This window comes from Limanda limanda, chromosome 17 (genome assembly GCF_963576545.1).
Source record: "Limanda limanda chromosome 17, fLimLim1.1, whole genome shotgun sequence".
NCBI classification, from domain to species: domain Eukaryota; kingdom Metazoa; phylum Chordata; class Actinopteri; order Pleuronectiformes; family Pleuronectidae; genus Limanda; species Limanda limanda.
Genome location: NC_083652.1, coordinates 9,098,623 through 9,115,613, shown reverse-complemented (window position 1 = coordinate 9,115,613; position 16,991 = coordinate 9,098,623). Strand labels below are relative to the sequence as shown.

General features: G+C 41.5%; 2 protein-coding genes across 2 annotated transcripts; both read left to right on the top strand.

The window, feature by feature from the left end:
* The first annotated feature begins 253 nt into the window (after positions 1 to 253).
* Positions 254 to 3,778, top strand: odad4 (outer dynein arm docking complex subunit 4). The gene is made up of 11 exons (XM_061090851.1): positions 254 to 379; positions 1,030 to 1,161; positions 1,252 to 1,405; positions 1,503 to 1,561; positions 2,139 to 2,289; positions 2,403 to 2,615; positions 2,684 to 2,891; positions 2,972 to 3,058; positions 3,218 to 3,414; positions 3,532 to 3,632; positions 3,730 to 3,778. The coding sequence occupies exons 1-11, from the start codon at positions 254 to 256 to the stop codon at positions 3,763 to 3,765; spliced, it is 1,464 nt and encodes a 487-aa protein (XP_060946834.1). The 3' UTR covers positions 3,766 to 3,778.
* A 6,320-nt stretch (positions 3,779 to 10,098) lies between these two features.
* On the top strand, positions 10,099 to 15,199 carry cnp (2',3'-cyclic nucleotide 3' phosphodiesterase). Its single transcript, XM_061089313.1, has 4 exons — positions 10,099 to 10,197; positions 11,688 to 13,422; positions 13,550 to 13,677; positions 13,853 to 15,199. Exons 2-4 carry the CDS (start codon positions 11,724 to 11,726, stop codon positions 14,303 to 14,305), a joined length of 2,280 nt encoding a protein of 759 aa, XP_060945296.1. The 5' UTR covers positions 10,099 to 10,197; positions 11,688 to 11,723; the 3' UTR covers positions 14,306 to 15,199.
* Positions 15,200 to 16,991: the final 1,792 nt, after the last annotated feature.

The window sequence follows — 16,991 nt, the reverse complement described above, 5'->3', positions numbered from 1 at the left end:
AATCTTGATGGAAAAAAAGCATGCATTTTTAATCGTCTGACATTTTCAAGTGTGTCAATTGTTGGTGCAGAATTTAGAAGTAGTTACGTAGAGAGTGATGCATTAATTGGTCAGCAGAGGACGCTGTCTCTCCTGCTTCTGGTTTGTTGGTGGTTGCTAGGATACCGAAGAAGTTGGAAGTCTTTACATACCTCCTAAAGTTAAACTGTGTGTTAGTGCTGCTCTGAAACTTTAAAGGTTGAAGTGACTGAAAATGTCAGAGACCGATGGAGACGCCAAAGCCCCAAAATCCAGGGGTGTGTTTTGTGATTTAATGGATTTAGGGAATGTGCTGTGCCGCAGAGGAGACTGGGAAAAGGCTGCAGAGAGCTTCACAACGGTGAGTCACTCTTTACCTCATGAAAACCACCATGTTGTGGTGATAACTGCACAGCTCTTTTCCATGAATCTTTTTAACTCTTGTATTTTATAGAATCATTTTAGTTTTTAGACCGAAAAAGACAAAGAAAATACCAGTACAGGTCAAATGCTCTATGTCATTCACAAACCTCCATCTAAGTTACACATACACCGTGGATCTGGTTATGTTTAAACAGCAATGCTCCGTTTGTAACCATCGCTACACAAAATGTAGGGAATTATCCGCAAGGAAGGTAACTTACATTTTAATAGACACCTTTAGCAGTGTCTACCTTATCACTCTGTGAAATACTATAAATTTGTAATGCAAGAGTCTTTCCATCTCATGATTGTTTTGGATGAAGTCACATAGGTGGGTAAGTCTGTATGGAATCCCATTTCCACCACTGAAGAAAATCCCATAAGTCATCAAAATTGGTACTGATTATCAGAAAATAATAACATACCGGATCTAAATAATTTCCTCTTTTTAATCTCAAAAGTTTTTCAGGAGGTATCTGTCATTTCCTGTTATTCTTTGTGGTTGATCACCCAGATAAAGTGACTTGCTTTTCAAATGGATCTGCTTTCCAATAATATGCTGCATTGAAAAGATGTGTCTTTGTTCAGGCGCTGACTCTAAAGCCTGATGAGAGGAACGGCCTTGTTTGTCGGTCCAGATGTTACCTGCACATGGGGCAGTTTGAAAACGCTCTCAGAGATTCAGAAGCTTCACTCAACGACGACAAGACATTTTGCGAGGTAAACAGCAGATCTAGGAAAAAAAACTTAATGTATGAGAGGAGCCTTGGTATTTACTTTGGCATATCTTTATTTTATCCTATATTATAGGGACTGTACCAGAAGGCAGAGGCTTTGTACCACATGGGAGAACTTGAATTTGCGCTGGTGTTTTACCACCGAGGACAAAAGTTGCGTCCTCAGATGCAGGAGTTCAGACTGGGTATCCAAAAAGCACAGGACGACATAGTTACCTGTATTAACAGTAAGTAAGAGTTGAGTTTTAAAGGCAGCCTTTAAATATCCTCTTCACAACTCATGCTTGAAATTTAAAACTTTCTGTCTTCTCTGCCGTCTCACAGACAACACCTGTGTTAATCTGAAAATGAATGAAGACGCATCATTTCTTCAAAAAGATGAGGTGTGTTTTACAGTTGCTTCCACCTTCAGTAACCCACTGTTTAAGAAGCATGCACGCATACAGCCACCAAGTAATTATACTGTGTCTCACCCAGGATCACTTCTCTAACTCTTGGATTTAGACAGACTAAACATTTCAGTGTGTGGAATTTAATGACATATAGTGGTGAAGTTGTAAGTTGCAGCGGAACACCCCTCGCATCAGCCTCACCTTCCAAACGTGAGAGAATCTGTGCTAGCCTTCAGATGTCATAAAAACTCAAAATGTGTTTAGTTTGTGCACTGTAAAAAAAAAAACGGCCTGCCTCTGTAGAGAGGACTCGCTCCAGATGTAAATTTAAAGTATTTAAAATGATAAAGGTCTCATTCTAGAATAAATAAAACAACAATTTGTACAATTCAGATGAGACACACTAGTGAATATATCACTAGGATTATTCTATATTCAGTTTCTGCCAATAGATTCCTTTCACATAAATCTTAAACACTGGACCTTTAAGAGTTTTCTATATGTAATGTTCAACACAACCTCCCTTCTGAAGCACAATATTATGTTTCTGAATGACTAACCTGTACAGAAGGCACAGCCAAGCACTTCTATTCAGCCCTTGACCGAGGAGAATAAATACCAGACCCAGAAAACTCCTGTGAGTGAGAAGGTGACCAGGCAGCTGTTCGGAGAGTTTTACAGTGACAAGAAATATCTTGAAAACCTGCTGAAAGATGACGGTGCGTGATTCATATTGCCTAATAATATGATAATTTTTGGTCTCTACATCTTAAATTTGAAACTATCAGATGAAATAAAGACTACATCGGCTGTCACTGTGTGTTCAAATCAGGCTTGGTAAAGAGCAAGACGAAGGGTGGGGAGAACCTGCAGGACATCATTCGGACCCACCTGAAATATCTTGACACTTGCACCGACCACTTTAACCAGAAGAAACCTGGGAAACGGGAAAAGCAGAGTAAACCAAAAGGTAGCAAGCAGCGTCCTCGAGCTCCCCGTGAACCTGCTCTGTTTCTGCTGAAGAGCCTGGATGACATTGATGCAGGTAAATCGTGCTTCTGGCTGGTCTTTTTCCTCGGCATAAAAATGTTAAATGTATGTTTGTTGTCTCAGAGTTGACCTCTGGAAATGCGGAGGGTAGTCTCAAGAAGGCAAAAGAAGTCATGGAGGAGGTGCAGAGATGGTCTGAGAAAGTGGTACCCGACAAGAAAGAGGTTTTGGGCAGCCTGCACAGTTGCATTGGGAACGCCTTGATCGAGCTCGGAGATATGGACAACGCCTTAGAACATCATCAAAAAGACTTGGAGTTGGCTGTGAAGTGGTAAGAATCAGAAGAAACACAAGACACAAGAGGAGCGAAGGTAAAGAACAGAAAACGCTCAGCTTTATTCTCTTCCACAGCAACCACCCGGAGTCAATGTCCCGGGCACTGGACAACATTGGCAGAGTCTATGCCCAAATTGGAGACTTCAAAAAAGCCATTGAGTTGTAAGTAAATGATAAAAAAAGACATGCAAAAATATACGTAGTCACACCTTTATCGCTATTAAAAGTATTGCTTTGCATTGAGGAAAGGTGAAAAATATATTTGTTTGTCAGTGATATTTATATTCACCAAATTTTCTTCTATGTGTGTTCATTATTCAGCTGGGAAAAGAAGATCCCCCTGCTCCGCCGTGGTGTAGAGAAGACCTGGTTATTCCACGAGGTTGGTCGGTGTTACCTGGAGCTTGGTCTCCACAAAGAAGCCAGAGACTACGGTGTCCGTTCTCTTGCTGCAGCCGATGAGATCGCTGATGACAAATGGCATATTAATGCCAATGTGTTGGTGGCGCAATCAGAAAGTAATTCTTAATCTGGATTGAATACTTCCTGTGATAAACAGTCATATTTTTTGCGTTTGGAAGCTTTTGTCACTGAACAACCTACTGTTCTGATCTTTAATGGTTATTTCTCAACAGTGAAACTTGGAAATATTGAATCCTGTGTCGCTAGCTTCGAGAGAGCCTTGACCCATGCCAAACTGCAACAAGACGACTTCCTCACGAATGCTATTCAGAAGGTTCCCGCTCTGCTGTTGTCTGCTTCCCTTTCCAAATCATCTGAGTCACATTTTAAGTAACATTTTGTTAGATAACATTTGTCATTCTACTTTCTAGGCTCTTGATGAAGCAAAAACACAACTACCACGATGAGGATGTATCCAGGTTCCAGTTGACAAAAAAAAAATCAGAAGAGGACGGTCGGAGATGTTTCATTGTACTGTAGTCTATCTATCTATCAACATGTACAGTATATATCTGCTTATACAAAAATACACCCTCATCACATATGCAAAAAAACTAATAGAATTAATAAAGACAATGTAAACAACGACGCTTCAGTCTTCAAACGTGTCTTCAGTCTGACCATATAAGGGCGTGATGTCCCATATGAATTAGGGTTACATTAGGGACATTTCTAGGCATTTTGCTTTAATGTAAAGTGTTGGGTCAGATGCTTATACATGATAATGCTTAATATTTCTTTCATTGTTGGATAGGCAGTCAAAAAGATATTGTAGCCTACATGATTACTGTTTCATACTCATGGACTACCCTGTTCTTTTGAAAACTGTCCTGGCTGATAACTAATGATGTGGTACAGGTTATTATACCATTAATGTATAGGGAGGTTTATAGTGACAGACTAGTCTCTCTGCTTCCTCTTCTCTCCAAAGCACTTGAGCATCTTATCTTTAAAAACCTTCTTGATCTCTCCCCACTGGGGTTCCTCGAGATTCCGTCCTGGGTCCCCCGCTTTTCTCTCTGAACACCAACTTTCAGCTCCATTATATGCTCACATGGCTTTTTCCTACTAAAGCTATGAAGATTGCACTGACGGATGAATATAGGAAAAGAGTTGATTAAAGATAGCCTGTTCGAGTGCTTTGGAAAGAGAGGGAAGAAGAAAGACACGTCTGTAGTTGTTTAGATCTACTGGATCTGCTTCTGCCTACACTGATCAAAGCTATCAGATAAAATCCTATGGATAAAACACAAAGATCAAAGACACAGGCCTTAATAATGTAAGAGCAGGTCAAAGAATAAACGCAATAAAGACTAAAAGGACATATATCCGTGCAGTACCTCCAGGAGCCCTGCGCCAACACATATCGGCTTTTAGAACTAAACAAGATGTCTGCTGATGCAGGATGCGAAGGCCAAAGGTTTGGTGATCTATTGGCTACAGGGAATCAACTGTACCGTAAAAGAGAGGTTGAAAAGGCTGCAGAGACCTTCACAGCGGTAAGTAACTGGTAATCTATCGTCAGCCACGACACTCTGTCCTAACGGAAACCCATCAATTTATTTTGATAACTACAGGAAGGTCTTTCAATGCTACTTTTGAACGCTTACATTTGATTTAATATTTTTGGTTTCAGACAGAAAATACCAGTTCAGAACTGCAGCAAAAACAGTTGCTAAGCACTATGTCATACATAAACATCAATCTAACTGACAAATACACTGGGAATCTGGTGATATATTTATCAATTTGTACCCACCTCTACATTTGTCCATCCTGCAATATACTAGTCATTCTGTCCATCTCATGAATTTCAAGCCAATCAGTATAGGTGGGTTGGTTTGTATGGAAGTCAATTCCCATCACTTTGTTAAAAAATTCTGTAAATCATTCAAAGGGGGAATTGTCCAAGAACAATGACATACAAACTCATGTTAAAATCTCCAAGTAAGGACGTACCATCTCCAAATAATGAATTAATAACTCAAAACATGTGGCATACTTTCTCAAATATCACTCTAATATCTTAAAATAATGATTGAATGTCTGTGAATGAGAAATGACTTCCATCACACTATTATGATTTAATATCTAGTAATTTCAAGATTTTTAGTCAAATTTGGGGGATTAAGCATTCTTTTTACTTTCACTGGTGGAAATAGGCCTCCATAGAAGTGATATTTTTTGCTGCTACAGGTTGTTCACAAGCTATCTGTCATTTCCTGTTATTCTTTGTGGTTGATCACCTAGATAAATTGACTGGCATTTCAAATAGATCTGCTTTCCAAGAATATTCTGCATGAAATTGTCAGTACAACTTTGAAATGTGCATTAAACTTTGTTTTTGGTCTTTGTTCAGGCGCTGTGTCTGAAGGCTAATGAGAAGAACGGCCTTGTTTGTCGGTCCAAGTGTTACCTGCTCATGGGAAAATTTGAAAAAGCTCTAAGTGATGCAGAAGCTTCTCTCAAATGCGACAAGACATTTTCTGAGGTAAACAGCAGGTCTAGAAAAAAAAACCTTCATGTATGAGAGGAGCCCTGTTATTTACTTTATCATATTTTTTTAGGGACTGTACCAGAAGGCAGAGGCTTTGTACCATATGGGAGAACTTGAATTTGCCCTGGTGTTTTACCACCGAGGACAAAAGCTGCGTCCTCAGTTGCAGGAGTTCAGAATGGGTATCCAAAAAGCACAGAACGACATAGTTACCTGTATTAAAAGTAAGTAATTTAACACACTTTGTATGGGTTAAGTTGTCATGTCAGCATATGAATATCCTCTTCACAACTCATGCTTGAAATCTAAGTCATTCATTCTTGCCGTCTCACACACCAGAAAACTGAAAATTAATGAAGATGTATAAATTCTTCCAAAAGATCAGGAGATGAGTCTTATAGATTATTTTTCCTCCGGTAACCCACTTTTTAAGAAGCATGCACTCATACAGCCACCAAGTAATTCTACTCTGTCTCACCCAGGATCACTTCTCTAACTCCTGGGTTTGCACAGACTTTTTTATATGTAATGTTCAAGCTGACTTCCCTTCTGAAGCACAATATTATGTTTTTGAATGACTAACTTGTACACGAAAAGACTTGGAGTTGGCTATACAGTGGAGATAAATATACATACGCAAAAATATATACATGCAACCTATAGTCACACCTGTCTTTCACAAGCATTGCTTTGCATTGAGGAATGGTGACAATTGCACATTTGTTTATCGATAGCATTTTTATATCCCTAATTTTCTTCTCTCTGTGTTTATATTCAGCTGGGAAAGGAAGAGGCCCCTGCTCCGCAGTGGTGTAGAGAAGACCTGGTTATTTCACGAGATTGAGTTGCACTCCACAAAGAATCCAGAGACTACGGCGTCCGTCCTCATTTAACTTTCCAGGTTCTTGATGAAGCAAAACAACAACTATCCCAATGAAGATGTATCCAGTTACGACTGAGTGGACGAAAACAGTCAGAAGAGGACGAGTGTTTTCGCGTACATATCACTGCGTGCTCCTAATTATTGTCTGCTATATATGAGTGCACCTTTTGTTTGCTTCTAATTTCATTGTACTCTAATCATCTATCTATCTATCTATCCATCTATCTATCTATCTATCTATCTATCTATCTATCTATCTATCTATCTATCTATCTATCTATCTATCTATCTATCTATCTATCTATCTATCTATCTATCTATCTATCTATCTATCTATCTATCTATCTATCTATCTATCTATCTATCTATCTATCTATCTATCTATCTATCTATCTATCTATCTATCTATCTATCTATCTATCTATCTATCTATCTATCTATCTATCTATCTATCTATCTATCTATCTATCTATCTATCTATCTATCTATCTATCTATCTATCTATCTATCTATCTATCTATCTATCTATCTATCTATCTATCTATCTATCTATCTATCTATCTATCTATCTATCTATCTATCTATCTATCTATCTATCTATCTATCTATCTATCTATCTATCTATCTATCTATCTATCTATCTATCTATCTATCTATCTATCTATCTATCTATCTATCTATCTATCTATCTATCTATCTATCTATCTATCTATCTATCTATCTATCTATCTATCTGGCTATAGTATATAAAAAACTACATCCTCAGTGTATATGCAACCAAACAAATACAATAATTAAAGTATTTAAAAGAAATGTTTCGAATAGTTGTTTCTGCCTTTTAATCAGAAGACACCCTCTTTTAAGGTGGCCCCGAACAGGTTGATCAGACCTGGGTGCATGTCCCTATCATCTTGGGGGTCCATTTGAAATATTTTTTCCTGATTCAGAGTCAATGGCTGCAGCGTTCTGTAGTGTGTGATGTCTCTCTTATGTTCTGGCGCAGGGTTTGCCCATGGATGAATCTTTGTTCAACCACTGCTGTAGGTTTTTGGGTGAGGTAAGGACAGGAAGCTTATCCTGCTTGCTTCCTGTCAAACTCCTTAAGTTTGCGGACGACACCCATAGATATATATAAAGACTAGATGTCTCGTTCGACGGAGCCGGACGTCACAACATGGCGGCCATCTTGCCAGAGGTTGCTGGCCGCCATGTGGTGACGTCCGGCTCCGTTGGCCGGCAACGCAGACGAGACATCTAGTCTTTATATATAAATCTATGACGACACCACCCTCATTGGGCTCATCTCTGGTGGGGATGAGTCCGCCTACAGGTGGGAGATTGACCATCTTGTGACCTGGTGTGATCAGAACAACCTGGAGCTCAATGCTTGGAAAACAGTGGAGATGGTTGTTGTCTTTAGAAGGAACCCAGCCCCACCCACCCCCATCACCCTGAGAGACTCCCCAGTCGTCACTGCGGAGTCCTTCCGCTTCCTGGGCACCATCATCTCCCAGGACCTCAAGTGGGAGCTGAACATCAACTCCCTCACCAAAAAGGCTCAACAGAGGATGTACTTCCTGCGGCAGCTGAAGAAGTTCAACCTGCCAAAGACAATGATGGTGCACTTCTACACCTGCATCATTGAGTCCATCCTCAATTCCTCCATCTCCATCTGGTTCGCTGCTGCCACTGCCAACGACAAAGGCAGGCTGCAGCGTATCATCCGTTCTGCTGAAAAGGTGATCTTCTTCTCGGCTGAAGTTGGCCTTATCAACAAGGCCCGGAACCCCCCCCTAACTTGGACTTTTATTCCGCCCCAACACCTCAAGGATGTGTTAAATTAACACATATTATATTATATTATATTATATTATGCTGCATTACATTGCATATTGCAATTTGACACTGTTCACTGTATAGCATGTAGCATTTTGCATTTCACTTTTTACTTCACTGTTTATATCTTTTATCTTTTATATATTTTTATTTAGATATGCTTATGTCTAAATAAATTTTACTTTGTACAAATATTAGAAAAAGTGAGTAAATAAGAAGTAAATAGTGAGTAAATATATATTGTTTTTTATTGTTTTTCTTATGTGTGGTGTATTTATTGTGTTTCTATGTTCATTGTATGCACCAATAACCAGAGCAAATTCCAGGTAGGTGTAAACCTACTTGGCAATAAATAACTTCTGATGCTGATTCTGATTCCTTCCAGCTAATTTTCCTTTTCTTCATGTCCTCCCATTTCATCCGCTGCCCTGTCTTGCTTAAGTGAAAGCCTTAGCAGATCTTTCTGCCTCTTCCTGACGCCGGACTTCTAGAACTACCCATTTTCACCGCTCTGTAGGAGTTGCCTTGGTCCACAGGGGTCTACTAAAATAATAAATTCATATAAATACAAATTTTGTAAAATCAAATATTTATATTGCATTACATAGTAATAGACACTGTAGCTGTAAGGTAAATTATGACATTTATATAATATTTAAAGGAAAAACATTACAACACATCCTTAGTATGAGTGAACACACTCTAAGGTTGCTAACAGTAGAGCTTGGGGCTGTAAACAATCCAAGGTGACTATCTGGTCAGACAGTGTTTTTACTACAACACTTAAGTAGCCAAAGGTCAAGGTCACATGGCCTTGCGTTGTTTTGAACTCAATATATCAGGAATGCCAAAAAGGAACTTCATCACTTAGACTCAAGGATGACCTGAATAGAACTCGGTGGCCAAAGGTCAATGTGACCTCACAAAACCCATTTTGGCCTTGTGGATGAATGCAATGTGTCCGAAGCACGTTGAGGAAATTATTTCACATTTGGAAGAAACATTCACTTGAGCTTGGATTTCATCTTGGTAGCCAAATGTCAAAAAAAAGATTTAATGTCAGTTAAGTCAAAAGAATAAATTAATATATAGAGAATCTATGAAGAAAATTTATTCAAACATAACACAATATCAAAAAAATGATCAAACAAATTAAGCACATTATTTAAAATGATACAATTGTATTGTATTTTATGACAATAGACACTGTAAGGTGAATAATGACATGATCCTTAATATGAGTGAACGCAAACATTTTGTTTGTGTTTTTTTTATTTTTAATCTCCATATCATTTCCTGTTTCAAAAATATGTCCAAATAAAGTTTTAAAATTTCAAAAAAAATAAATTTTTAACTTGGAGAAACTTTGCGGCGGTATAACACAGCCAAAACCAGTCTTTAATAAAAATATTTAAAAAATAATATTTCTCCAGTTCTTTCCTTCCGCTGCTCAGGGGCGTGTCCTTGACCACGCCCAGTTGCGCGTTCCCGGGAATATCCTTTTTTTTTCTCTTTTTTCTTGTGAAGAGCGGAGCGCGTGCGTGTGAGAGCCCAGGACTTTGCCTTGTCATCGCACCGGAGAGAGACGCGTGGTCAGCGGCGGCACGGATACACACAGCCCCGGTAAGATGGCACCGTCAACCCCCCCCCCCTCCATTGTTGCTTCTGTCTCGTTCGTTACTGTCTGAGCGAGTCGCTCCACGCGGCGGAGACATGGCGGCTGCTCACGTTTGATCCACGGTGTCATTGTGCAGCCTTGTTTTTGTGGGGCGAGTCCCCCCCCTCGAACTCGCCACGTTTCAGCAGACTCTTTATTCTTTATTCAGTACCCGCGCTGTACAGTGAGTCGAAACGTCAACAGGAAACAGGATGAAGTTTGATCGGACGTGCTCGTGTCGCCTGTGAAACTCTGCAGGTTTTGTTTTGTGTTTATTTGAGTTGCTTCCCCTTTCTGGGGCTCGGGACAGGATGAGGTCGCTCACATCTGCTAACACCCCCCCCGTTTGTTCACGACTAGAAATGAAATCTGGTAAAAAAAAAAAAAAAATGAGATCATGCCCCATGGAGGAGGAGAAGGATGAAGAGGAGGAGGAAGAGGAGGTCGCTGTAGTCTGATCTAACCCCACTTTTCTGCACTGCCCCATTTTTTCCTAACTGCCCTTTGTCTGTGTTTGCAGGGAGGATGAGACTCTGTTAATTTCTTTCTTCCATGCGAGCTTTCAATACATCTTTGCATGTGTCTCTCTCTTATTGGATACATATTTCTTCAAAACCAACATTAAAATTAATATTTAATTTGATTGCACCAGCATTTCGTCCCCACCCACCATATGTGCATCATGACACGACAACACCACTGAACAAAACATTGCAGTGCTGTCGGACTATTAAGTTATCATGCATATCCTATACAAAGAAAGATTACCCCCCCCCCCCCCCCACACTATACCACTCGTATTGTAAATGTGTGTAAATCGTGGATGTTGAGTGTATGAGACATTATGGTAAATGGACTGCATTTAAAAAGCGCCGTCATTGGCAGTTTGTGGTTCAGTGTCTAACCGAGCACACTTTGAAATGCTGACTGTGCAAAGCTGGGAATCCAACCACCGGCCTTCTGATCCGTGGACAACCCACACTTCCGCCAGAGCCTCTAAAAGGGCCTGGGTCCAAAAACAAAATGCAGTCACAAGTGGGAGTGTTTTGCTGTTGTAGTTTTATTTTTATTTTTTTTAATGAGAAATCTGACACTTGTTTTATTGATTTCACTTCCTTAGTTTTCTGGCATACATTTAAATATTGTGCCGGCTGAGAAAATATCGTCAAGTTTCTGATCACTTATCATCAGTAATGGGACAATCTGCCAAACCCACAATGTAACTGTATCCATCTAAATCCATTTCAGAGATATATCCGAAATGGATTTTGATGGATCCTTAATAAAAGATATGTGATGCTTTGCCACAGAAGTCATACAACCTTCAGGCCTTAATTTGTTGAGCAATGCCGAAACTCAGTAGAAAGCATCATGTGCTATTTAAAGTGCAGTCGCTGGGAAGATTTTATGCTTCTGTCATCACTGGGTTGGTTAAACTGTTTCTCTTTCATTTAAGGTACATGGTGGTGTAGAAAAGGAAACTGAGCTAGACATGGATACTGAAGGGAGCTGTGAGGTTTTGGATGCATCTCCACAGCAAGAGGAGGTTGTAATGGAAAAAGAGGCTGTGTCAAAACTAGAGGCACCAGAAGAAGCCACAGAGCCTGAGAAGCCGCCAGCTGCTGCGGAAGAGACCGAGCAGCTGGCAGTGAATGGTCACGGTACAGAAGTCGTAAAACAAACAGAGGAGCCGATTGTGACAGAACCTGTGAAGCTGTCCGAGCAGGAAGCAAATGGTGACAGCTCACCCAAAGACGCATCGGACTCGGAGTCAGAACCAGACGAGTCATCTGGAAAGATCTCTGACCCGGTTGCAGCTTTCGACGCAGAACCAGAAAACCTAGAGCCTGAACAGGAGCCTGTGCCAGAGAGTGACCCAGAGCTGGTGGTGCCTGTGCAAGCAACTCTGGCAGAGAGTGTCCCTGTGCCAGAGCCAGCGGAATTGACCGAATACGAACCAGAAGCTGAGCTAGAAGAGCAAACATTACCTGAACCAGTCGCACAGCAAGAGCCAGTAGATGCACCACCAGCTGCCGAAGAACAGAACCTGCCGGAGCAAGTTGAGACCAAAGCAGAACTGAAGGCAATGGATGCAGAGGCACAAATGGCCAAAGAGGGGAAAGCAGAAAACAATGCTGTGGCTGAGCCTCTACATGATGTGCAAGAAGACAAGCCAGCGGTCACAGAAAAGGCAGTGGAGATAGTTTCAGTGACAGAAGTTGCCTCAGAAAAGCCAACGTTGAAGGAGGAAGATTCAGCTGTAGTTGCTGAGGACAAGAAGGAAACTGAACCTGAAAAATCTGCAGAGGACAAGAAGGAAACTGAACCTGAAAAATCTGCAGAGGACAAGAAGGAAGCTGAACCTGAAAAATCTGCAGAGGACAAGAAGGAAGCTGAACCTGAAAAATCTGCAGAGGACAAGAAGGAAGCTGAACCTGACAAATCTGCAGAGGACAAGAAGGAAGCTGAACCTGAAAAATCAGAGTCTGCACCTCTGAAGGAAGTTCCAGTAGTAGTAGCAGCAGCAGCAGCAGTTGTTGAGTCTGAGCAGAATATTGCCGAGCTTGTAAAGGAAGAAGATCCTGTCCCTGCATCTGGCTCCCTGACCTTTGCCCTGCTGGAACAAGAGCAGACCAAAGACGCCCTCCGCACCTCTCGCACCTTAATCGTCCTCCGGGGACTGCCAGGGAGTGGGAAGAGCTTCTTGGCACGTGCCATAGCTGATGCCTACAAAGGCCACTGCTCCGTCATCTGTGCCGACGACCACGGTGTAAAGCCAGAGAATCCAGAATCGTACGCAGGGGGATACAAGGCTCTGGACGAGGCCGTGGTGAGCTGCTGCAGTGCAGGAACAAGCTCCTCTGTGCTCATAGTGGTGGACGACACCAACCACAGCCAGGACCGGCTGGCCCGCATGGTGGAGATTGCCGAGGAACATCATCTTGTGGCCATCTTCTTGGAACCGCAAACGGCATGGAGCTGCGATCTAGCCCAGTTGACGACTAAGAGCAGCCGAGGACTGGAGGAGGCCCAGCTGGATGCCATGAAGGGTCCACTTGAGAAAATGCGTATCCCTCTTTTCTTTGGCTTCTTTCTTCTCTCGTCCATCCAGGACAAAATTCGATGCACATCCATGGACTTCCTTAAGACACTGGACACCTTGGAGCCCTTCAAGACGCACATGACAGACTGTGAGTGTTTTTTAAATATCCACTTATTACAAAGTCAAATGCATCATTGAAAAAACTGTATCCAAGCCGATAAATCTCTCATCTTTGCATAACCAAGTTGACGCTGAACGCCTGTTTGTGTTTATAGTCACTGGTAAACCTGATAAAGAGGTGGATCTGGAGCAGTACTTTAAAGCCACGGGAACCCTCCACTGCACGACCAAGTACTGCGACTATGGGAAAGCTGAGGGCGCCAAAGAGTATGCAAAGAAGCCAGTAAGACCTTTGTTTGTTTATGAAAACTCAAAGCCACATATTCAAATTATTAGTTGGCAATTTTCATCCTGCACTGTTATTTAAACATTTCTCAGTAACAATTTAGCAGTTTAATTCATGTTTATGATTGAATTTAGTTAATCTTGTGATAATTCCCTTTTCTCCTGCTCCCTAGGCTGTTAAAGATTTGTATGGTTCCACATTCGAGCTGGCACTGAGCGCTCTCTTTGTCACTCCTCGCACCGTCGGTGCTAGAGTGTCCCTCACCGAGGAGCAGCTCCTGCTGTGGCCGGAGGATGCAGAGTCCTCTGTCCCGGCAGCTGCCTCCCTGCCCCTGGGAAGCCGCGCCCATATCACTCTGGGGTGCGCCGAGGGTGTTGAGCCGGTTCAAACGGGCCTGGATCTGCTAGACATCCTGGCCCTACAGCAGGAGGGCCAGAAGGCGGAGCTGGTCGTGGAGATGGAGCTCGGCTCGCTGACCTACTACGGTGAGGGAAGGTGGCTGCTCCTCCTCAGGGAGCCCATCTGCGCCCTGGCCTGCTTCTCCAGCTACTACAAGCGCAAGGAGCTGGAGTCACCCAAAAAAGAAGCAGAGAAGAAAAAGAAGCAGAAGTGCACCATACTGTAAATGGCAAAACACGAGCGTGTGTGGCTGGGATGACTGGTGTGCAAGCTTTGTGTGTTTGTGCAGGGTATAGGGATTCAGTAATAGCCACCCTAAAATCCACGAGCTGTGTGCCTTTACTGTTGATTTGCACCACAACCCGAGATGCCTTCAGTTTGGTTAGGCTTGTTGTTGTCTGTGATCAGTGTCTTGTTTCACACATCCGTGTCAGAGCTGCAGGACCTGGCGATTTTTGCTGAGATGTCATTAGCTGCAGTTTTAGCTAGTATAGCGTCCTCACTCAGATCCACAGTAACCTGAAACTTTAGATTTCCTCTTCTCTACATGTTGGTGTTTCTCAGTATTCAGATGTTAAAGTTAATTAGGTACTTTGCATGCATCCTGGTAACCATAGCATCATATTTACACATTTCCGAAAAGAAGTAGCTCTGCCTCTCCAACAGGAGTGTCTGGTGTTTCCTTTGGCTTAGTTGAAAGTTTTTCAAATAAGCAGTTTATAATTTAATGCAAGTGTGCATGTGTGCGCCGCCTAGGAAGTAATTGTTCTGCATTAGATTGAATGTAACTTATAGAGGATCTTCCATGTAAAATCTTTGCACTGTCTATAGTTTGAAAGGGAGTATGATGATGGGTTTGGCATCTGTCTCAGCAGCTTGTTCTTAGCACTTATCTAATGCTGTGAAATCAAATCCATGGTTTGCAATCTTTTCTACTGCGCAAGACTGTACCATTGATCCCTGTTTATCCCCTTTGAACTCTATCATGTATTGCATTTCAACGTGTGTCCCCCTGTGAAGGTAATTTTTGAAGGGCACCGCCTACTCTGTAGCTCTTATGAATCACTATTTTTGCACTTGTTTTGTAAACTTAATAAAAAAAGAACTTGCTTTGCTCCGACCAGTTTCACTGTGTGGTCAGTTCTGTTGCTTCAGGTTTATGACATGCAGCATGCAGGCTGATATCGGGACAGTTTATCTGCACATGGCAGTTTTCTCGTGGCATGTAGATGTGGCAATTGACCACCAGAGGGCGCTCACCATTTGCACTGTTTGCTGTTGGGCTTTGTGGTAAAGTATGGTACACACAACACCAGTTACTGTATATTTACATTGAACCGCAGACTGGATTGCATCATTTGACTGTTTCCCTTTAGCTATGCACAAGAGTCTGGTACAGGATAACTTGACAACCACCCAGAGGGCTGCCTGTGAGCCAGTGTTCAGCTGAAATCTCTTGTCAAACCTTTTACATTAACAAATTTTAACTTACTCTTAACCCGGAATCTGTATTTCTTACTTTATCATGCTTATAAATGTTGTAAGGTTAGTATCTTATTAAATACCTGTTGTTAAATCACTGTCGATACATTTGCATCGAACATTATGAAATATACACTACCCATAATAACATTATTCCTTAAAGCAGAGGAGGAGGGGTCCCAGCAATCTTCAAATCTGACTTATCAATCAACCCTTGACCAAAGGAAGTTATAGCTCATATGAAATCCTCAGTATCATAAGCAGGAAATCAGGAAAGCTAGCTCTTATCTTGTCCACCTGCCACTTACTTAGAATTTATATCTTAATTAGTTCTTAGTAATCATAAAGTATTATAGTAGGGGATTTTAACTGTAGACGTTGCTAATGACAGGTGTTTTTTTCAACATTCAAACAAACTGCTGTTTCAATGACACACTTGATTTTGTTCTGACACATGCCATAGAAATGGAAAATGTTATGTTTCCCCAAAACCTCTTTTCTGTCTGACTAATTTAATTTACAATAATCAACTATGCTGATTTTTGCACAGGAATTATATTATAGTCAGTGGTAAGCAGATAATAAACTAAAAGTGATGGAAATTTTACTTTGATATTTACTCTACAGCCGCGTGTCAGAACAATACAGGAAAGTCATCAGAACTTCTCTCCCACTAGATTTGATGATTATTTTGTACAACAACCTCATAGCGTACCACTGCTGACACTGACGCCACTCTGAAAGACAAGGTAATAAATTAGAGGAGATGAGCTCCTTGGTATAATTCACAATAACGTGCAACAGACATACGAGAAGTTGTAAATGGAGACAACCAGTCTGTAAAACCTTAAGTGTGATGGTTACACAACTGTTCCTGGTCTCTCTCTCTCTTCTCCTGTCTTGTTCACCCACCTCGCCTCATCCCTCATTTTTTTCCACCCGCCCAAACCGGTCGTGGCACATTGACTGGTTCTGCTGAAGGTTTTAAGACACCAACCATCCTATTCTGACAACAGGCTATCAGTCATCTGCATTTCTGTTTCTATTCATGAGTAATTGTTTTTCTTGGGCGCTACAGCTCCTGTCATTACCCGATATTCTATCTGATAGATCACAGAAAATAATAATATTTTGAGACAGGCCCCATAAAAAGTAAGCGTCTCATTAGGCAGACACAACAATCTGCCACAAGTAATCCTCAAAGCTCAAAGTTCTGCTGCCACAAGTAATCCTCAAAGCTCAAAGTTCTGCTTCTTACACTTTTACACTATTCTTTTGGGAATTTGTATTTCCAACAATAGAATAATAACACTTAAGTCAAGTGCTTTCATTGTGCACTGCACTCTCAGGGCCAGAAGTAGACCAATATCAGGTGAGGGAACCATGGACCCTACATGTCACACTGTCCACCACACCGCACTGGTGAGTGT